This window comes from Rhinatrema bivittatum, chromosome 5 (genome assembly GCF_901001135.1).
Source record: "Rhinatrema bivittatum chromosome 5, aRhiBiv1.1, whole genome shotgun sequence".
Lineage (NCBI taxonomy): Eukaryota > Metazoa > Chordata > Amphibia > Gymnophiona > Rhinatrematidae > Rhinatrema > Rhinatrema bivittatum.
The window spans coordinates 356,622,917-356,645,667 of record NC_042619.1 but is presented as its reverse complement, the minus strand read 5'-3'; the positions used below and the strand labels follow the sequence as shown (position 1 = coordinate 356,645,667).

The window sequence follows — 22,751 nt, the reverse complement described above, 5'->3', positions numbered from 1 at the left end:
GAAATAAAGTAGCCTTGGGAGAGTGTTCATTTTTATTATGGCAATCCTGCCGAGCCATGTGAATGAGGGGCAATCCCACTTATCGAGATATTATTCAATTTTTTGAAATAGAGGGGGCGTAGTTCAGTTAGGTAAACATTTATCAGATCTTTTCCATGTTCACCCCTAGGTATTTAATCTTGGACGAAGCCCACTTAAAGGGATGGTGGGACTTCAGGGATAATTCAAGTTGGGGGGGGGTTACAAGATATATTCAAGATCTCAGACTTTTCCCAATTTTAAAGCTGGAGACTGCGCTAAAGCAGGCGAGGTCAGACTCAGCTTGTAAAGATGTATGTGGTTTACAAACAGTAAAGTGAATATCATTCACAAATAGCGATAATTTGTAGGTCTCAGATTCCAATGCAAAGCCATCGATAAGGGGATTGTTACATATAGTGATAGCCAGGGGTTCCAGGAATATAGCAAATAAGATAGGTGATAGAGGGCACCCCATCTGGTGCCCCGTTGTACATTAAAGGTGTCAGAATATCCCTCATTGATTTTTAAACAAGCTTTAGGATTGAGATATAGAACTTCTATCCAATTTTGGAAAAAGGTGCCAAAATTCATGGCCTTCAGAGTGGCAAATAGGAAGGGCCAGTGAACCATATCTAAAGCCTTTTGGGCGTCTATGGCTAAGAGGAGGGTTGGTATTTGTTGTTTGTGTCGCCCAAATTATATTTAGGATTTTTCAAACATTGTCGCTAGCCAATCCTGCCCGGGATAAAGCCAGCCTGGTCCAGATGGATAATTTGGACAATAAAACAGTTTAGGCAGTCAGCTAGAACTTTGGCCAATAATTTCAAATTGAGATTAATCAAAGAAATGGGTCTATATGAACCACAAATGATTGGGTCACGACCTGGCTTAGCAATAATTGCCAAGCCAGGCAATTATTGCGGAGCCCCCGTCTGCAAATGTGTTACTAACTGTGTGTGGGGGGGGGGGGGGCAAATAACTTATAGAATTTTGCTGTGAGCCCATCCGGACTGGGAGCTTTTCCCACCTTGAGATTTTTAATGGCTGATAATAGCTCTGAGGAGGATATTTCAGCATTAAGTAGTTCATGCATTTCCATGAATAGATGGGGTAGAGAAATAGAACCTAGGTAAGTGTGAATCTCCTCCGGGGAAATCAGGGAGTCTTCTTTGTAAAGGGCTTGGTAAAATTTAAGAACTTGCTGATTAATTGCCGAATTGATGGTCCGTATCTGGCCAGCCTCATTTTTTTATGTTTAGAATATGATTTTGGTAGTTGACAAAAAAAAAAAAAATTATTAGCAAGTAATTTCCCTGCTTTTTCTCTTCCTTCAAAATATTCTTGGCGAATCAATTCTATGGAATGGGCTATGCACTCTGCTTCTAGCCTTATAGAGTTCCTCTCTAGCTTTAAAACGGGTCAGTATAGTTGGGGACCCACTGTGGAAGTGTTGCTTTGATAAGGAAGTATGTAATCTCTTAATTGAGAACAGGTTGCTTTCTCCCTTTTCCTCAAGAATAAGCGAGAAATGAAAAGGCTTCTTATGAATGCTTTGCAATCCCAGACCACAACAGGTGAATTAACAGAATTGGCATTGGTGTGAAAGAAATCTTGAATAACCTGGGAGATATCCTTAGTGTATGATGGATTATGCAATATGGAGTCATTGAGCCTCCAAAAGCGTTTACCCCCCCTCGTTGCCCTGAAGGCGGATATCTAGATGTATTAGGTGCATGGTCAGACCAGGAGATAAACCTCTGGTTTTTGGATAAGGTCATATAGTGATTTATCCACCAGGAGGTAGTCTATTCTTGAGTATGAATCATGTACCTTAGAATAAGTGTAGGATCGTGAGTGTGGATATTTAAGTCGCCATGGGTCCTCTAGCTGTAAATCATCCATAAGGGCTTTGAGGGCATTACCATGCGATTTGGCTATATATAAGAACATAAGACTATGCCATACTGGGTCAGACCAAGGGTCCATCAAGCCCAGCATCCTGTTCCCAACAGTGGCCAATCCAGGCCATAAGAAACCTTTCCCAGTCCCTAGAAGTATCTAGGGACTGATTTGGTGGTTTATTGAAAAAAGTAGCCTGTTCCCTATTGGGGTCGTAAATATTAATCAAAGTGTAAGTAATCCCATTCACCTTAATTCATAATAGGGGATACCTACCCATGGGATCTGTAAGACAGGAGCATTCAAATATAAAATTTTTGGAGAACAAGATAACCCCAGTATATTTTGTGGACTTATTATTAGGGGCAAAATACTGCTGGCTAAATTTGGGCGAACGCATAAGGTATTCATATCTCCTTGAAAGATGTGTCTCTTGAATGAATGCTATCTCAGCCATATTCAGGTCGACTTCCCTAAATAGAAAACTCCTCTTGTGGAGAATTAAGACTTTGAACTTTTATAGATATAATACAAATTCTAGACATTTTTCTGTTTCCGCCCAGAGGAAATACCACCCATGATCACTGGCGGTCAAGTAGACTTACATTCGCTCAAGGAAGGTACTTCATATAAACTAATCATCTTTATCAGGGGAGAAGCAAGGACTGAACTCTCAACTCCAGGTCTTCAAGGCCAGGAGCCATGGCAGCGAACCACCAGGACTGTTTAAAAAAAACAAACCACAACACCACCCCAAAACTGCCAACAACTTAGGCAGTACAAGCTTAATTTAATCTTAGCAGCCCCTCTAAGAAGCCTCCTTCATGCAGAGGGGACGGGTAGATCTCGCGATCGTTTCCCTCAGCAGAGAAGGCTCCTACCTGATTGCAGGTCACCTGCTGCAATAAGTCCCCAGAGAATGGACTCTGTCGTGCCTGAACGTCGGCCTGTAGTCCTTCCCATGGCACTTTTCCAATCAGCTATCAGGAGGGAAGAGAGAAGTAAAAAATGTGTCTTGATTGCCTTAATGCACATTTTTCTTGGCCCACAGTGGCAGTGAAAAGGCTATTAAACTCATTGCTTGCCTTGAGTGCACTTTTTTTTTTTTTTTTTGCTGCATTCATTCCTCTCAGCCAGAGGACTACAGCTGTAGTACTTAGATGGGAAAAATATAGGATTAAATATGGGAAGAAGAAAAAATTCTTTTTCACCCAACACACAATTAAGCTCTGGAACTTGTTGCCAGAGGATGTGGTTAGTGCAGTTAGTGTAGCTGGGTTCAAAAAAGGATTGGATAAGTTCTTGGAGGAGAAGTCCATTAACTGCTATTAATCAAATTTACTTAGGGAATAGCCACTGTTATTAATTGCATCAGTAGCATGGGATCTTCTTAGTGTTTGGGTACTTGCCAGGTTCTTGTGGCCTGGTTTGGCCTCTGTTGGAAACAGGATGCTGGGCTTGATGCACCCTTGGTCTGACCCAGCATGGCAAGTTCTTATGTTCTAAGAAAAATCCCTGGGTAGTTGGATTGAAGGCTCATGGTGCCTCAACGTTTAATCAGTGTCCTCTCATCATAAATGGCAGTGAGAAGGCTTGGGTAAGTTGTCAAATGGGTTTGGAAGCCCAAGGAGTAGGAGGAAAATTTTGCTTCCACCCTGAAAACTGGCCACGTGAGAGTTATGGCTTAGTTTGTTCTCGGTGCCCCCTACCTGAACGCATGACCAATGTATTTGTCTACACTGTCAGTTTTACTCACTAGGTAAGGCAGCAATAGCCCATTTTTTCCCCCTTATGAATGTGTTTCTGTATTACAGTCCATCTACAGCTTCCCTTTTCCAAACCAGTGTATCTCGTAGTTAATGTGCGTTAACCCAAAGCACTTTGTTCTGTGTTTTTTTTTCTTTCCCCCCCTCAGATATTGGATTGGGAAGTGATTCCGTATGTGCACGCCCGTCCTCTCACCGCATAAAGTCCTTCGATTCCCTCGGATCCCAGTCGCTGCTCAGCAGAACGTCTAAAATCTTTCAGGGCCAGTATCGAAGCCTGGTAAGTCAGTCAACAGTTTGTGTTTTGTTGCATAATGTTACAGGCTGAAAGGCCTTGCCTTTTGATGTTTAAGTTTGTATAACATTGCTTCCTCGGGCAAATCTGAGCATGGCAATTGAGAGCTGTTCTGTCAGCCCAAACATGTGTGAGGACACTGTATTCTACAGCGGGATGCTTCCTGAGAGATGTCATTTAAAAAGATTTTACAAATTTGACTCTTGTATGCGCTCTCTAATGGTTGAATTTTAAAAATGTATATGATCACCTGAAAGTGTCGGCCTCCCTTAGTGGAGTAGTCCAATGGCACTGGCAGATTGATTTCAGTCATTTTTGTAATCAAGTAAACTGAAGCAGACTTTGGGAGTGCAATTTTGAAAGGAACATCTGCGGATAAAATAAGTGCTTTACCTGCAGAATTGGCCCTTTTTTTGAAAAGTGTGTGACTGATACAGGCATAATATTATGCACATATGTACTGTGTGCACAGACTCTTGTGTACACAGGGGACAGGCATTCTAGGGAGTGGAGTCTGATCCAGGTTTGGATGTGTATACTTTTTGATTTTATTTATTTATTTATTTATTTATTTATTTATTTATTTAATTCTTTTTATATACCGACCTTCATGACAGGGGTCATATCAAATTTTAGAAAAACATGCATGTAAATTATCTCAGTAAAACTACATGCAACAAATAGCAGATGTAATTGTGTGTGCATAGTTTTCCTGGGATAATTTTCAAAGTGCTCTTACCTGCCTAAGTCCACTATGAAAATTGGTGTAACTTAGACGCTAACTTGCATGTGCTGTTAGAAAATTACCCCCTAATGCATAATGAGTCTTCATTGCTGTTGTCTCTTGGCATTTTACCAGGAGACCTGTATGGAAGATCTTTTGAGTATTTTATGTTTCGTTACCTTTTATCACCTCAAGGATCAGTGAGGTCTTTTGGCTAAATTTGTAGCACAGTTATGCTGTAATGTTGATGTCACATCCATTAGCAAATTGCACGTAACTGTGCAAACTCTGGAATAAACATATTAAAGGCGACAGACCTGCAATACAGATTGCTGCAATAGACCTACTGAGTGGAAATTTGTTCTCAGAAGCTTTGTATTTCTTGCTGTCTCTTGAGGATTATTTTTCACCATTAACCATGCTGCACATCTTCCACTTTGAAGTGTGTGTGTGTGTGTTTGCCTCTTCCCATATTTGACTATGCTTTCAGACAGAGCTGGAGAAAAGGTGCTGTAGTGGGTTCGTATGTTTTTAGTTTACTTTATTAGACATACATAGTAGTGGTTGTGCATTACAGGCTGAGGGGAAGCATTTCGTCTTTCCCAAAACACTGATGAAGTAGATGCGCAATCAGTTATAACTAGAAACTCTGTCATCCGTCGGTAATTACTGTATATAATTTTCCTCTTTAATGAAGAGAGGGAGGGAAAATTCTCATGTCTGTAACTAATCATATTTGGATACTGGTAGGTAGATAGAAGTTTGTCCTCCAAAAGAGATATGCATGCCCCAAAGAGTTTTACTCTTTTCAGTGGTTGACTAGTCAAGAAAAGCAGAGCATAAATCGAGAATCATGGAAGAGATTCTGGATTCCATGCACTTCATGTGCATATCACATTACGTACAGAGTTTCAGCAGGAGGGGGGGGGTTGGTTCTTTTATTGCCATTGTAGGACAGGAACCTTGTACAGCCAATACGTTTAGATGAAGTCAGGCTAGTGACTCATGTTTTTGGCTATAAGCAACTCCAGTGTCTTGCATTGTAAGTGAATGTCCAGTATTTTGTTTTAAGGTGGTCTACTGACGTTACACCTTGCTCATGACAGTGCTAAGTGGCTCAGCATGTTTTGCAGACACTAGAAGATTTGTCATTTTAATTAGTATGTGATTTTTCTTGTTGATGTGATACAGAAGCTTGATAAAGCCAAAACCATCGAATTGTATGAATTACTTCAAGATGTTATTGGGATCTCTTATTGCTAATGTATAATTTTTCTTTAAACGAGGCTCCTATTCACTAGAATCTAATTGTTAAAAACAGTAGCCTAAGATATTATTAATGCCTGGATAGTAGCTGCACTGTCGTTATTTAGGAAAGGTCCTAGGTGGCAAAACTGGCACAGGTGGTCGAGAGCCAGTTTGGATACTGTTTGGATCTGGGTTCTGGTGGTGAGTTGAGTCTAGGATAAAGCCTAAACTCAATCCTTGAAAGCTGAGTGTTAGTTATTCCATCCAGAGTTACTTTTGCAATTGGGGGGGGGGGGGGGGGGGGGGGGGAAAGAGGGTTGGATTCTTTTTTTTCACAATCCATAACATCTGTCCTCTTGAGGCTTAGGCAACCAACCTAGAAATGAAAGTCAGGCAGTTGTTGAGGTTGGAGATGGAAGAGTCTTGTTGTGTACCAGATGGTACTAATAGTTGTATATATTGTGAAAAGACGTCAATATAAATACTTTTCACTCTAGCAAAGAATAAACTTTTTTATAAATCAACAAAGTTTTTTGTTTTTAGTTTTTTGTTATTTAAGAACCGGCATACCACCCCGCGGGTACTGGAGTTACTGTTTAAACTTTTCACCGCTGCGAGTACACTCTAATCATTGGTCCATTTAAGCACTTTCAAAAAGCGCATATATTTTTTTCAGTTTTTTAAGCTTTTTTATATAAAGCAAGAGAGGTACTTTCCCCGTCTGGCATAACCCGACGTGGTATCACGTTTCGCCCAAGCTGCCTCCGGGGCCTGCCGGAACGGCTTCTTTTTAGCACGATAGTATATGTCCAAGCATGCCAAGTAGGAGGAGTGTGTCTGAAACTTTGGACACGAGCGGTACCCATTTTTAAATGGTTGCCTGACAGTGCACATTACCGCTTGTGTGAAAAGTATTTATATTGACGTCTTTTCACAGTATTTTCAAGTTCTCATGAGTATTCATTGTAACTACATATTGTGTGATTTAACTAATAGTTGTATGTCATTAGTATAAGAGTAATATGTGATGTCAGTTTGTGATGAGTTTGCCAAGTGGAGTCATTTATTTAAAAGATTTTTTACCCGCCTTTCCAGAGTTCAGGGCAGGGTAGAGTGAAAGCATCAACAAAACATATATATATACAAATGTTCAGCTGTGACACATCATAAGAAAAATATGCAGTAGCTTAGCTGACAGATTTAAAGGCCATTGGAAGAGATGTTTTTAACGCTATCTTAAAAAATTTTGGATCTATGATATATCATATATCTCTTGGAAGAGAATTCCAGAGGGTGGGGCCAGCCGCCGAGAAGGAGCGTTTTCTGATTTTATCAGATTTTATCAAGGTGGGCCAACCTTGTGGAGGGAACATCTAGCAGATTTTGTTTTTCAGATCCCAGTGAACAGCAAGGAGTATACAGCTTCAATGAGGCAGTGAAGAGACAGAATTAAGCAGGGTATGAACAGTTGTGGCAACTGGAGTGATATGTTCATATAAAGGCGTATTTGTTAACAGATGGATAGCGGAATTTTGTATTATTTGTAATGGCTGAATTATGTAGGCGGGAAGACTAATGAAAAGAGTGTTAAAGTAGTCAAGTCCAGAGAATAGAAGAGACTGAAGCACCATGCGAAATTCTGAAGAGTCAAGGAGAGGTTTCAAGTGTCTTAACAGTGGGAGTTTGAAAAATGAAGATTGAATGAGAAACTTAATGTGATCCTGCATAGAGAAGAATCATTGACGACACTGAGGTTCCGGACGTAATGTGATGTGACAATCTCCTGGTCACTGAAGACAAGCTTGTCTGGGATATTTATAATGGGAAACCATGAGAGAAAAATTATTTAAGTTTTATTGATGTTTAACGAGAGCCTGTTATGTTTTAGCCAAGGAGGAATAGAGCAGATATATACCATGCATTAGAAAAAGCAGAAGGACAGGAGACAAGATGGCTGCCACCCATGAAGCACGCTGAAGAGCTCTTTCTGCCTTTGCTTTTTCCTGGGAGTTATATTAGCTTTTCTTTTTGTATGAGGCATCAAAAAGGTAAGATAAGGGAGAACTTAGTCTTTCTCTCCCATATCTGATGATCACCAGCTGTGGATTGATAGCTTTTTTGCGGCCCCGCTGACAATGCCGTTGGAAGGAGCAGCCAATGCAGAACAGACATAGGTGTTGCTGGCCGAAGGTGTGTCGTTGAGTCCCAGTGCACCTTTAACACCTCCCCCCCCCCTCCATTTGATACTCTACCGTTTGGGCTATCCAGTCTTACACCCTTGACCGGAGTGCTGCCCTGAGGTCAGGGAAAGATCTTGAGCTGGAAGGCCCTGGGGGTGGAAGGGTTGAGCCTCCAGCGACGCTGCTTGAGAGCCCTGGCCAGGCCTCAGGTATGGCCGGCTTAGTTAGACCCTCTGGAGCTGGGGATGGTGATACCAACTCCCCGGGAGCAGGAGATGTCGTTTTGAAGGTATGTTCTGTGCCTAGAACCTCCTTGATAAAACCTCCAGTGATTACTTTGGATTCTCTGTGGGCTGCTTTTGTCTCTTTGGAGTTGGCAATTTCTACTCTAACGAATATAGCTCTGGATATTAACCAATGGATACCAACTGTGGATAAAGCTGTTAATATTCTCGAAGAAAAAGTGGGACAGATAGATACACGTTTAACATCTGTGGAGATTCTTCAGCATAGTTTAGTACAATCTGAACTGATTCATACAAGAAAGATTGAAAATATTGAAAATGCTTTGAAAACTTTAAATCTTCGTGTATTAATTTTCCGTATGTTAAGATTTCACCTACTGACTTTTAAATCTTACCTAACTCGAGTATTGGGATTTCCTCTAGATAAAATGCCAGTTATTTAAAAAATTTACTACTTACCTATAAACCAACAGAATCAAGTGCTCCTGCTGATCAACAGCAATCTGAACAGTCTTTAAATCTTTTTGATATTTTAGAAATGTCTCTAGATACTGTAGTTACTAATTGTGCTACTTTGTTAGTTTCATTTACCTTTATGTCTGATAAAAATGCTGTATTAAGGGGACAGGGGATTACCTATAGTACCTGAATGTAATTTGCTTTGATGTACACTTTGAAGTGCCGAAAAGCAGAATATAAAAATCTAAATAAATAAATATATCACTGAATGATGTAATAGGGCAGATTGACAAACTAAAACGTAGCAAATTGCCTGGACCAGAGGGTTTACAACTCAAAGCTCTGAAAGAACTCAAGTGAAATTATATATCTGTTATTCGTAATATGTAACCTATCATTAAAATCATCTATTATACCTGAAGATTGGCATCACATTGGTCACCCTCCAATCTTTTAAAAAGGGCTCCAGGGGTGATCGAGGAAACTATAGAATCATGAACCTGACTTGAAACCCAGGAAAAATTGTAGAAACTATTCTGGAGAATGTGTAATATATTTTAATGCTTGTATATTTAGTATGCATTTTTGATATTTTATTCATTATTGTAATTTGCCTAGCACATGTTGATACAGGTGAAAAATATTTTAAATAAAGCACAGAGCAATATAGAGAGACATGGTTTAATGGGACACAAACAGCATGGGTTTACATAAGGGAATTCATGCCTCAACTATCTGCTCCATTTTTTAAGGGGTTAATAAACATGTGAATAATGGTGATGCAGTGGATATAGTGTGTGTGCGTTTTCAGAAAGTGTTTGACAAAGTTCCCTAATGAACACTATTGAAAAAAATAAAAAGTCGTGGGATAGGTGTCAGTGTCCTGCAAACTGGTTAAAAGATAGGAAACAGTTTTCTCAGTGGAGAAAGGTAAACAGTGAGTGCCTCAGGGATACTAGGATGGTTCTTTTTAATATAAATCATCTGGAAAAGGGAATGATGAGTGAGGTGATCAAATATGCAGATGATGCAAAACTATTCTGAGTAGTAAAATCACATGCAGATTGTGAAATTTCAGAAAGACCATTTGAGACTGGGAGATTGAGCATCTAAATGGCAGATTAAATTTAATGTGGATAAGAACAAAGTGATACACCTAGGAAAATGCAATCCACACTGTAGTTATACAACGTTAAGTTCCATATTGGGAGTTACAATCCAGGAAAAGGATCTGGCTTCATTGCAAACAATACTTTGAAATCCTTGGCTCAGTGTGTGGCTGCTGTGTAAAAAAAAAAAAAAAAAAAGCAATACGAATTATTAGAAAAGAAATGGAGAACAAAACTGAGAATGTCATAATACCTCTGTATCACTCCTTGGTGAGACCACATGTAGAGTACTGTATGCAATTCTGATCACCACATCTCAAAAAAGATATAGCTTCTATGGAAAAGGTACAGAGAAGGACGACCAAAATGATAAAAGGGATGGAATGGTTCCCTATGAGGAAAGGATGGGTAAATGTGAATCAGCTTTTTACTCTTTCAAATATTACCACTTCATGGTGTGTCCCATAGTTTCTATAAGTAGCACATTTAAAACAAGACAGAGAAAATTATTTTTCATTTGATATACAGTTAAGCTCTGGAATTCATTGTCAGAGGATGTGGTAAAGGCAGCTAGCATAGCTGGGTTCAAAAAAAGGTTTTGACAAGTTTTTGGAGAAGTCCATAAACTATTAATCAGATAGACTTGGGAAAAGCCACTAATTATTCCTGATCATCAAGAAGAGCCCAATCTAGCAAATCAAATTATTTCAGAGTATAATTAAACATGAGTTGCAAATAGCAATAGTATAAATGAAAAAGAGACTTTAACTATGGGACTTTCATACCACCCTTAGGGTTTTCAGAACATGATGTTGTTCAGATAACAATCTATAGGGTCTTATATAATCATCGGTCCTTTTTTTTGTGTTTTTCTTAATTTTAAATGTGATAACTTCCACCAATTAAGAAAAACACAAAAAAACCTGCCATCTTGCCAAGTCCGTGGGAGAAGACGTGGCACACGGACACCCCAGCAAAACAAGCGGGAGAAACCGAGGACAAGGTCACAATTCCTGTTGCCACATATACCACCGTAAGCGCATATCTACATGATGGAGACATCCCAGTAAATCAAGAGAGTGAAATTGAGGGTGACGGTACGTCTTAGCCTTCCTTTTGATGATACAGTACCATGTCACTCTGATGGTGTCCCCTCACAATTGGCAGTTATTAATATTTCAGGGCAACCTATTTCGGAAGTAGAAGAAAGAGTACTCAATAAGGGTTTAAATTTTGTTCCCACCAATAAATATAATCCTTTTCGATTCCGTTGTATTATCTCCCTCGGACTTTTCATGCAGGTCAAAGTTTGTAGTTTATTGCATTATCTGTCCGTGTAATTTAAAATATATTGACATGACAACGAACTGTCAAAGTTAGAATGACCGAACATAAAAGCCACCTCAAAACCCATAAAGAGGAGGCACCATTAGTGGACTATTTTCTTTAAAAAAGATCATACTTTTCAAGATTGTAGATGGACCATTTTGGAAAAAGTGGCAGCACATTGGTGAGGTGGGGACTAGGTCTTGAGGTTGGCTCAACAGGTACAAGTTGGACCCAAATGAATGCTACCTCGTTCATTAATTACTTATAACTACTATAGAGTTTTTTTTGTTTTTTTTTGTAAACTGATCATAGGATTCAATTACTAATAATCAGAAATATCATTCCAGTCTCTTTATTACATGGACAGAAAGAGGCAATGCTGGAGGTGTTCTTGGAGCATGTTTTTCCTTTCTCCAGTCAGTGCCGATATTCAGCATGGCTGGACAGAGTTACCTGGGTTACTGTGCTGGTAAATATCTATTCTAAAGTTACCTAGAATGCAGATTTGGGATGAATATCCAGATAAAGTTAAGCAGAAAAAGTTATCTGGGGAACATGAACATGGACCTCAGGGGACCTAATTCACTATGGTCTCTTTACTCTTAGGCATGGAATGGGTGAAGTGGGTGAATTTTCAACAGAGTTAGTGGGGAAAATAAGCATATATGCGGAGAAGTAGCTTATTCTAGCATACAAGTTATTTTAAAAATATTTTTAAAATGTACATATTTTCAGGCTCATGTGCACATTTACATATGCAAAAAAGAGGTAGTCTAGGGCCCTTGCAAAATAGGGCTAAGAGTTAAGTAATTTGCTATTTATGAGGCAAGAGAGTACATTAGGCAACTTATTTCCTAATTTTATACCTACTAATTATCTTGCACAGTTGATAGCAAACTCAACGCACAATTAAGCTCTGGTATTTGTTGCCAGAGGATGTGGTTAGTGCAGTTAGTGTAGCTGGGTTCAAAAAAGGTTTGGATAAGTTCTTGGAGGAGAAGTCCATTAATCAAGTTTACTTAGGGAATAGCCACTGTTATTAATTGCATCAGTAGCATGGGATAATTGGGTAATTGCCAGGTTCTTGTGGCCTGGTGTGGCCTCTGTTGGAAACAGGATGCTGGGCTTGATGGACCCTTGGTCTGACCCAGCATGGCAAGTTCTTATGTTCTTCTTAAAAATGGATTTATCGGCTAAACACCGAGGATCCGTGGGGCCTTAAAGAAATTGATTGGATTGCTTTCTTGTAATCATTGTATACATATGTTTTTCACGTGGTCATGAATAAATATGACATCACATTTAGTTAAGTGTTGTGACGTGAAACATTTAAAAACCTATGTAGCGTAGACAGATAACCCTATAAGTTGTTATCTGAACATCATCGTGTTCTGAAAACCGTAAGGGTGGTATGAAGGTCCCATAGATAATTTAAAGTCTCTCTTTCATTTATACTATTGCTATTTGCAACTCGTGTTTAATTATACTACTTATTCCTGGGCATTAGCAGCATGGGCTCTATCTTCTATCTGGGATCCTACCAGATACTTGTGACTTGAATTGGCCACTGTTGGGAAGAAGATACTGGGGTTGATTGATCGTTGATCTGACCAGTATGGCAACTCTTCTTATTATTGTTAATGCAAAAACAAGTCCCATGGCAGTAGTGTTCAGTATAATATCCAAGAAGCAGGAGGAGGGAGAGCAGAAAGGAATGATGGAAGGATTGGTGCAGTGAAATAAAGATAGTGGGTTTAAACTATATTTTTGGGCCCAGCAGTTTTTCTGTCTCTTTGGGGTTTTAGCTCTATCAGAACTGGGGATGGTATCTGGTGCCATTACCCTTTTGTTCAGAAGCGGACCTTTTTTTTTTTTTTTTTTTATATATACCCTCTGAACTGACTTAGCTGAGTCATCACAGTGGTAGACCTTGGCCAGTGGCCATGCATCAGTGTTCATTCTGGAGCCCTGCAATCATGGATTCTAAATCTGGCCACTAGGTGACATTGTAGCACAATGACTGGGGCTCCCTCTCCCCAGGAGCTGTGAACACTGCCTCCACAGCATCCATGGCATGGGGAACGGAAGACCTGATCCAAGAATCAAACCCTTGTCGTTTTTCATGAGCCCACTGGGCTGGCTCCATAAATATGTTAGTTTCTCAGATAAACTCACAACGCAAGAGCTGGGACGGCACTCAGCATTCACAGTACACACAACACGAGTGCAGAAGAATTTCTGATGGTCCAATCATTTTCATAAATGAAGGTTTTACTGTTTTAATATCCGGCAACTCCACTGTGTTCTGAGAACTGTTGAAAGGGTCCCCCGACACGGACCCCGTGTTTCGCCAACAGGCTGCGTCGGGAGGGACAATCACTTTTATAAATTACCTAAAACTGAATGGTGTTATAAAAGTGATTGTCCCTTCCGACGCAGCCTGTTGGCGAAACACGGGGTCCGTGTCGGGGGACCCTTTCAACAGTTCTCATAACACAGTGGAGTTGCCGGATATTAAAACCTTCATTGATGAAAATGATTGGACCATCAGAAATTCTTCTGCACAGTTTATCAGATAATGCCAGTGAGATAAATGAGGGCACTGAAAAGTTTTTCCATAGTTTTCCAATAGTTTTTCCATATTAGTTTAAATGCAACAGTGCCTCCTACTCATGGCAAAGTTATGAAAACTGCTCTGCCCTTTTCTTTTAAGGCAGAGTAGAAGAGAGACCTAGATCCCTCAGGCCATTCTTTGTTCCCGCTTAATTAATATGAAACCATGATTGTTGTTTTTGTATATCTTAAAGCCAGGACTGGGTTAGAAAACAGGTCTTAGCAGTTGCTTTATTATCTTGGTTAGGGCTTGCCCTCTTAAGACTGATTTAAATTTTGCTTTGAAGTCCAGGATTTCCCAGCAATAATGAAAATATCTTTCCTTTTTTGTTAACAGGGAGGCAAAAGAGGAATTGTTCATGGAGCCAGAACTTAAAAATAGTACAGTTTTTTTTTCTTTTTTTTTAATTTTAGTTCTGTTTCCAATTTGCCAGTAGAAGTAGTGCACGGGGTGAGCTCTGCAGCACCAGTGGCCTCATCCTTTTAGGACAGATTCCAGCACTGTCCCCTTCCCGGGATGGATCCCAGTACTCTCTTCCTTCCCACCCCAGGACACACTCCCCCCCCCCCCCCCCCAATCCGGGAAAATTGGAGAGGAGGATGGGGAAATACAAACTGTAATCATTTCACATCACGTATTAAGAAAATTAAACATTTATGTATAGTAAACTAGTTTAAACAGTGTGTCCTAGGGGTAGGATTAAATGGGCAATTTTCTCAGTGGAAGGGAGTGGACAGTGGAGTGCCTCAGGGATCTGTATTGGGACCCTTACTGTTCAATATATTTATAAATGATCTGGAAAGAAATACGACGAGTGAGATAATCAAATTTGCAGATGACACAAAATTGTGCAGAGTAGTTAAATCACAAGCAGATTGTGATAAATTGCAGGAAGACCTTGTGAGACTGGAAAATTGGGCATCCAAATGGCAGATGAAATTTAATGTGGAAAAGTGCAAGGTGATGCATATAGGGAAAAATAACCCATGCTATAATTACACGATGTTGGGTTCCATATTAGGTGCTACAACCCAAGAAAGAGATCTAGGTGTCATAGTGGATAACACATTGAAATCGTCGGTTCAGTGTGCTGCGGCAGTCAAAAAAGCAAACAGAATGTTGGGAATTATTAGAAAAGGAATGATGAATAAAACGGAAAATGTCATAATGCCTCTGTATCGCTCCATGGTGAGACCGCACCTTGAATACTGTGTACAATTCTGGTCGCCGCATCTCAAAAAAGATATAATTGCGATGGAGAAGGTACAGAGAAGGGCTACCAAAATGATAAGGGGAATGGAACAACTCCCCTATGAGGAAAGACTAAAGAGATTAGGACTTTTCAGCTTGGAGAAGAGACGACTGAGGGGGGATATGATAGAGGTGTTTAAAATCATGAGAGGTCTAGAACGGGTAGATGTGAATCGGTTATTTACTCTTTCAGATAGTAGAAGGACTAGGGGACACTCCATGAAGTTAGCATGGGGCACATTTAAAACTAATCGGAGAAAGTTCTTTTTTACTCAACGCACAATTAAACTCTGGAATTTGTTGCCAGAGAATGTGGTTCGTGCAGGTAGTATAGCTGTGTTTAAAAAAGGATTGGATAAGTTCTTGGAGGAGAAGTCCATTACCTGCTATTAGGTTCACTTAGAGAATAGCCACTGCCATTAGCAATGGTTACATGGAATAGACTTAGTTTTTGGGTACTTGCCAGGTTCTTATGGCCTGGATTGGCCACTGTTGGAAACAGGATGCTGGGCTTGATGGACCCTTGGTCTGACCCAGTATGGCATTTTCTTATGTTCTTATGTTCTTATGTTCTAGAGCAATGGACTGAGCATCGGTATCTGAATCTTTCTTTCCCCACTGATACTTGGGCAAGTCATTGTTTTTCTCATTGCCTCAGGTATCTACTTAGCACCTGATTCACTAAGGGTTTTCCCATAGACACAAAATGGGAGAAAAGCCATAACCAATCTGACCCTTAGTTTGTAAGCCCCTTGGGGCAGGCCCTTACTGCACAGGAATTCTTAAAAATAATTCCGTAAGCCGCCTTGCACATAATTTGGAAAGGCAGGCTAAATATCCAGAAATGAAGTAACATTTGGTAAAAAGAAAAAAGATCAGTTTGTTTCTCAAACGTGCAATGTCACGATAGGAGCTGCCTGTTCCTGATCGTCCAGTCTGAATCAAAAGATAAGGTATTGCACCCATATCAGTTCTGTTTAATCACTTTCATGTTCATTCTCTCGCCTCCCAATATTCCTTGCTTAGCCTCTCTTGCACACACTCACCCCTCCAGCCCCCCTTTCCATTCTTGTCCTCCTTTTCTCATTGTCATCCCCAGGCCTCCTTGCTCATTTTCTTACTCCCATTGCTCTCTAACACTCCCCCCCAGCACCTTTATTTCCTATCTCAGCCCATCCCACAGCCTCCCTTTGCTAATTCTAAGAACATAACATAAGACCATGCCATACTAGGTCAGACCAAGGGTCCATCAAGCCCAGCATCCTGTTTCCAACAGTGGCCAATCCAAGTCACAAGTACCTGGCAAGTACCCAAAAACTAAGTCTATTCCATGTTACTGTTGCTAGTAATAGCAGTGGCTATTTTCTAAGTCAGCTTAATTAATAGCAGGTAATGGACTTCTCCAAGAACTTATCCAATCTTTTTTTAAAAACAGCTACATTAACTGCACTAACCACATCCTCTGGCAACAATTTCCAGAGTTTAATTGTGTGTTGAGTGAAAAAGAACTTTCTCTGATTAGTTTTAAATGAGCCACCTGCTAACTTCATGGAGTGCCCCCTAGTCTTTCTATTATTCGAAAGAGTAAATAACTGACTCACATTTACCCGTTCTAGACCTCTCATGATATTAAACACCTCTATCATATCCCCCCTCAGCCGTCTCTTCTCCAAGCTGAAAAGTTCTAACCTCTTTAGTCTTTCCTCATAGGGGAGCTGTTCCATCCTCTTTATCATTTTGGTAGCCCTTCTCTGTACCTTCTCCATTGCAGCTATATCTTTTTTGAGATGTGGCAACCAGAATTATACACAGTATTCAAGGTACGGTCTCACCATGGAGCGATACAGAGGCATTATGACATTTTCCGTTTTATTCACCATTCCCTTTCTAATAATTCCCAACATTCTGTTTGCTTTTTTGACTGCCGCAGCACACTGAACCGACTATTTCAATGTGTTATCCACTATGACGCCTAGGTCTCTTTCTTGGGTTGTAGCACCTAATATGGAACCTAACATTGTGTAACTATAGCATGGGTTATTTTTCCCTATATGCATCACCTTCCACTTATCCACATTAAATTTCATCTGCCATTTCGATGCCCAATTTTCCAGTCTCACAAGGTCTTCCTGTAATTTATCACAATCTGCTTGTGATTTAACTGCTCTGAACAATTTTGTATCATCTGCAAATGTGATTACCTCACTCGTCGTATTTCTTTCCAGATCATTAATAAATATATTGAAAAGTACAGGTCCCAATGCAGATCCCTGAGGCACTCCACTGCCCACTCCCTTCCACTGAGAAAATTGTCCATTTAATCCTACTCTCTGTTTCCTGTCTTTGAGCCAATTTGTAATCAACAAAAGGACAAGGCCACCTATCCCATGACTTTTTTTTACTTTTCCTAGAAGCCTCTCATGAGGAACTTTGTCAAACGCCTTCTGAAAATCCAAGTATACTACATCTACCGGTTCACCTTTATCCACATTTTTATTAACTCCTTCAAAAAAAGTGAAGCAGATTTGTGAGGCAAGACTTGCCCTGGGTAAAGCCATGCTGACTTTGTTCCATTAAACCATGTCTTTCTATATGTTCTGTGATTTTGATGTTTAGAATACTTTCCACTATTTTTCCTGGCACTGAAGTCATTCTATCCGGTCTGTATTTTCCCAGATCGCCCCTGGAGCCCTTTTTAAATATTGGGGTTACATTTGCTATCCTCCAGTCTTCAGGTACAATGGATGACTTTAATGATAGGTTACAAATTTGTCTGAAATTTCATTTTTTAGTTCCTTCAGAACTCTGGGGTGTATACCATCCGGTCCAGGTGATTTACTACTCTTCAGTTTTTCAATCAGGCCTACCACATCTTCTAGGTTCACAGTGATTTGATTCAGTCCATCTGAATCATTACCCATGAAAACCTTCTCCATTACGGGTACCTTTCCAACATCCTCTTCAGTAAACACCAAAGCAAAGAAATCATTTAATCTTTCTGCAATGACCTTATCTTCTCTAAGTGCCCCTTTAACCCCTTTAACGGTCCAACTGACTCCCTCAAGGGCTTTCAGCTTCTCTGCTACAGAGAAGATGGTGGATATAATGCCGATTTTATTTGCATGGAAAAAAAAAAGGTTTTCTTACAAGCCCACATACTGTGAACTTTTATATAGTGACCGATGATTATTTATAAGGCTGAGCTGTAAAGTGGATGTTCACTCCTGGTGAAGCCTAGTATGATGGTCATTCAACAATGATTTCTAGTGTCTTTAATTCAGTTTGATTAAATTTGAGGTTATTTGGTCTAAGTTTTTTTTGTCATGACATTGATGCTTTAACATTTGTGTGTGGCATAGGCAGTGGGTACTTTCTCTGCCACACAGAAGGAGGGGGAAGCCAGCTGCACGGGCAGACGTAGAGGCAGCTACTGCCACTGTATGGGAGAGGAAGGGAGCACGCAAGGAAGCTTCTGTGGTAGGAGGTGGAGGATCCTGGGGTTGGGGAGGGAAAGGAGATCCTGGTGTCTGACCGGGTTCAGAGTGCTACAGCTCTTCTGTTCTTTCCTGGAGCAGCAGGGCTGTCCAGCGTTTTGAGGAGACCCATCCCCTGCTCCCTGACTGGAGCTACAAGGGGGGGGGGGGGAATCCACAAACCTGGCTCTGCTTAAAATATCTGCCATCTCTTTCCCATGCAAGGGGAAGGGGCTTGCTAGGGCAATGTTGGCGTTCTGTCCTCCAGTGCCTCGGGGAGAATATTCCCTTAGCCCTTGCAGGATGACATCACTGGCCCTTTTGCCAGCACCTGCTGTAAAAGGTGCTGCTAAGACCTCTTTATCCTATTAAATGTTAGTGTAACTCTTAATTGTACCGGTTTTGAACAGAAATATGGTCCTTTCTCTCTTGCAGAGGACAGCCGAGCCATCTTCCCTTTAGCACAAAAAGAAAGTGGCAGAACATCCCTCACTGACATAGGAATGATGCCTTTTTTAGTAGCGTATGGCCTGGTGTACTTTTATGGAACTCTGTTAGCTTGGGTTTAGCTCCCAAGGGGAAACAAATCATGTGAAATCCGTATCAGGATTTTCTGTTTGGTAGGAATTGCTAATCCTGGGACTCATTTGCTAGTAAAATATTTGTCTAGCACAGTAGTTTTGTTTTTTTTATTAAGTATATTTAGCTGTGTGCAGTTTTTGTATGTAACTCCCGTTAACAAATGTGCCTGCAGGCAGTGTAAGAACAGAACAGTTTAAAGCCTCTGATGATATTTCAATATTTTGCATTTTGAGCACTCCAGTAAAGGACTACTGGGGGCTCTGATTTCCTACTTTTAAAAGAAAAGGGGATGAGTAGGGCACGAGAACAGAGGCACTTTTAAGTAGCTTTACTGATGTTTATAGACTTGCAACATGGCCCCGTCTTTAGTTACTTGACTGGCCAAGCCTTGACAGCCTTTTGCTGGAGTGTTCATTCAGAGGTGATACAAAGGAGGGGTAAATTGGGCGCAATTTAAACGGATCGCTGAAACCTCTATTCTGCAAAATTCCTGAGGCATTAGAATGCTCGACTCTCTGGAGATATTTAACGCATTTTGCTTTTTTTGTTATACCGTACAAAGGTTATTCAGTTAGCTGGGGGGGATGGGATGGGTGAGATGAACTAGGTCAGACTTAAGGGTCCATCAAGCTCAGTATCCTGTTTCTGACAGTGGCCAATCCAGGTCACAAGTACCTGGAATGATCCCAAACAGTAGATAGATCCAATTCTGCTAATGCCCAGGAATAAGCAATGGCTTTCCCCAAGTGTATCTGTTTAATAACAGTTTATGGACTTCTCCAGGAATTTGTCCAAACCTTTTTTTAAACTCAGCTATGCTGTCTATCCCACATCCTCCAGCAATGAATTCTAAGGCTTAAATGTGCAGTGAGTGAAAAATAATTTTTCTCTAATTTGTTTTAAGTGTGCTTTTACTAACTTCATGGATTGTCTCTAGGTTTTGTGTTTTTTGAGAGCGTAAATAACAGATTCACATATTTCTGTACTATTCCGCTCATAATTGACTTCCATCATATCTCCTCTCAGCTGTCTCTTCGTCAAGCTGATATCAGACAATGAAGTGAACAATACCTCTCTAACAAATGGTATACAAATGTATATAAAGAGTAACTATATGTTTGAAATAGTTTACATATTTAATTAAATGTTTTAATTAAAGCTTTTTTAAAGATATACATATATAGCAATAAAGCCTTATTACATAAACAATTTATTTTAATTACATAACAAACATATATAAATCATTTTGCATGTCTTAATTCATGACAAATCACGTGACATACATTACATATATTATCTGATTAATTAAATCGCTGGACTACAGTCTAAAATCTATAACAGACAGCTTCATGCATCATCACCCAAAAATATGCAGCCACTCAAAAATGATCAGTCATTTCAGCACATACCATAGCTTAACACATCCATGCATATGTATACATCCACTCAAATTAATTTGATAACTTCAGTTAAACTTGTGAAAAACATGATATCAAAATATCATTACAATGTTTCTTATTAACCGCTTCAAATATAGCTTTTAATTATCTTCAACCATCCGAAATTGACCTTCTGGTAATTCTTTGTAGAACAGCACTGTAATCTCCATTTTTGTGTAATAATTGGTCTTAAACCCGTCAGAGAATTTTCTATTTTTGCTCACCCTTCTCTGCATCTTATCCAGTTCAACTATATCTTTTCTGAGATGTGGCACTCTTAAGTGAGGTCTCGTCATCAAGTGGACCCGAGGTATTATGACATTCTCCTTTTTATTCACCATTCCTTTCATAATGAAAAAGCAATCAATGTTAGGATTTGATTGCCACAGCACATTGAGCCAAGGAGTTTAAAGTATTGTCCATGATAACTCGCAGATCTTTCTCCTGGGAAGTAACTTCTAATAAGGAAGTTAACATCATGTAACTACAGCGAGGGCTACTTTTCCCTATGTGCCCAGTTTCCCAGTCTCTCAAGGTCCTCCTGTAATGTCTCTCTGTCTGCTTTTGAGAATGGGGGAGTTTACCTGACTGAAACTCACAAAAATACTAATGTGAATAATTTTGTTGCACATCTCAAATTTTGCAGAATAGATGGAGGAGGAGGAGGAGGAAGATGATGGTGGATAGTATAGAAGGCCTGTTGGAAAGGCCACTGGCTGAAACTGGTGAACTCTGTGATTTAAGAATCTCTCCCAGAAACAAACTGCTCATAGCACGCTGTTTGAGCTGCTTTTACCAGCTTGTTGTACTTAAGAGGAAAGGAAAAAACAGCTGAATGCAACAGTAGGCAATAGTTCATCTTTGGAATCAATGGCTGCCAAAACAACAAAAAGAAAAATAACTAGGCCTGTGCTATAATCTGTACAATAACCTGACCATCTGAAGTCGCCATCTGAAAAATTCTTCTTTTGGTAAAATGCAAGATTCTTAAAATATGCAATGTAAATTCTAGGCAACCCTTATGTTTCTCTTTTTATCCTCTGTTTGCTGCCTGCAGTCTCTGTCTCTCCCTCCATATGTATATCTATAGATATACATCTATATTTAATGTATTTATTTAAAATGTTTAGCCTATAATGACACAATCATGCTATATATCTATTTCCATTATCTAATTAAACATTGAACATTGCTATCCCAATTATAAACTGCTTTTTAAGCTATAAGGTTTCATCATATAGTTCTAAACATGTCTTAATTCTTAACTGATTGGTATAAGTGACATCAAGAACCATGCTAATCCTCTGGCACAAAAATAAATTGCCCCTTTTCTGAAGAAAACCTTGTAAATCCCATTCTCTATTAGTAGTTAGTACAAAGGAAGCCGAGAAGGTGTCTTTGCTAAATCAGAGCCTCCAAATTTTCTAGATTCTGGATTTCCTTTTAAAAAGTAGATGTAGTGTATTTGGATTTTCAGAAGGCCTTTAACAAAGTCCCTCATGAGAGGCTTCTACGAAAACTAAAAAGTCATGGGATAGGAGGTGATGTCCTTTCGTGGATTACAAGCTGCTTAAAAGACAGGAAACAGAGAGTAGGATTAAATGGTCAATTTTCTCAGTGGAAAAGGGTAAACAGTGGAGTGCCTCAGGGATCTGTACTTGGGCCGGTGCTTTTCAATATATTTATAAATGATCTGGAAAGGAATACGATGAGTGAGGTAATCAAATTTGCAGATGATAAATATTCAGAATAATTAAATTGCAAGTGGATTGTGATAAATTGCAGGAGGACTTTGCGAGACTGGAAGATTGGACATCCAAATGGCAGATGAAATTTAATGTGGACAAGTGCAAGGTGTTGCATATAGGGAAAAATAACCCATGCCATAGTTACATGATGTTAGGTTCCATATTAGGAGCTACCACCCAGGAAAAAGATCTAGGCGTCATAGTGGATAACACATTGATAACACATTGAAGTCGTTCGCTCAGTGTGCTGCAGCAGTCAAAAAGGGAATGTGAATAAAACAAAAATGTCATAATGCCTCTGTATCATTCCATGATGAGACCACATTTTGAGTACTGTGTACCATTCTGATCCCCACATCTCAAAAAGAT

General features: G+C 39.8%; 1 protein-coding gene across 7 annotated transcripts in view; it reads left to right on the top strand.

Annotated features, from left to right (window-relative positions):
• ARHGEF7 (Rho guanine nucleotide exchange factor 7) overlaps positions 1 to 22,751 on the top strand; it is a 367,648-nt gene that overhangs the window by 88,551 nt on the left and 256,346 nt on the right. For all 7 annotated transcript variants that reach the window (XM_029604696.1, XM_029604689.1, XM_029604690.1 and 4 more), the window contains one exon: positions 3,836 to 3,966. In XM_029604696.1, coding sequence (XP_029460556.1) covers positions 3,836 to 3,966 — 131 coding nt within the window. The remainder of the gene's footprint in view (positions 1 to 3,835; positions 3,967 to 22,751) is intronic.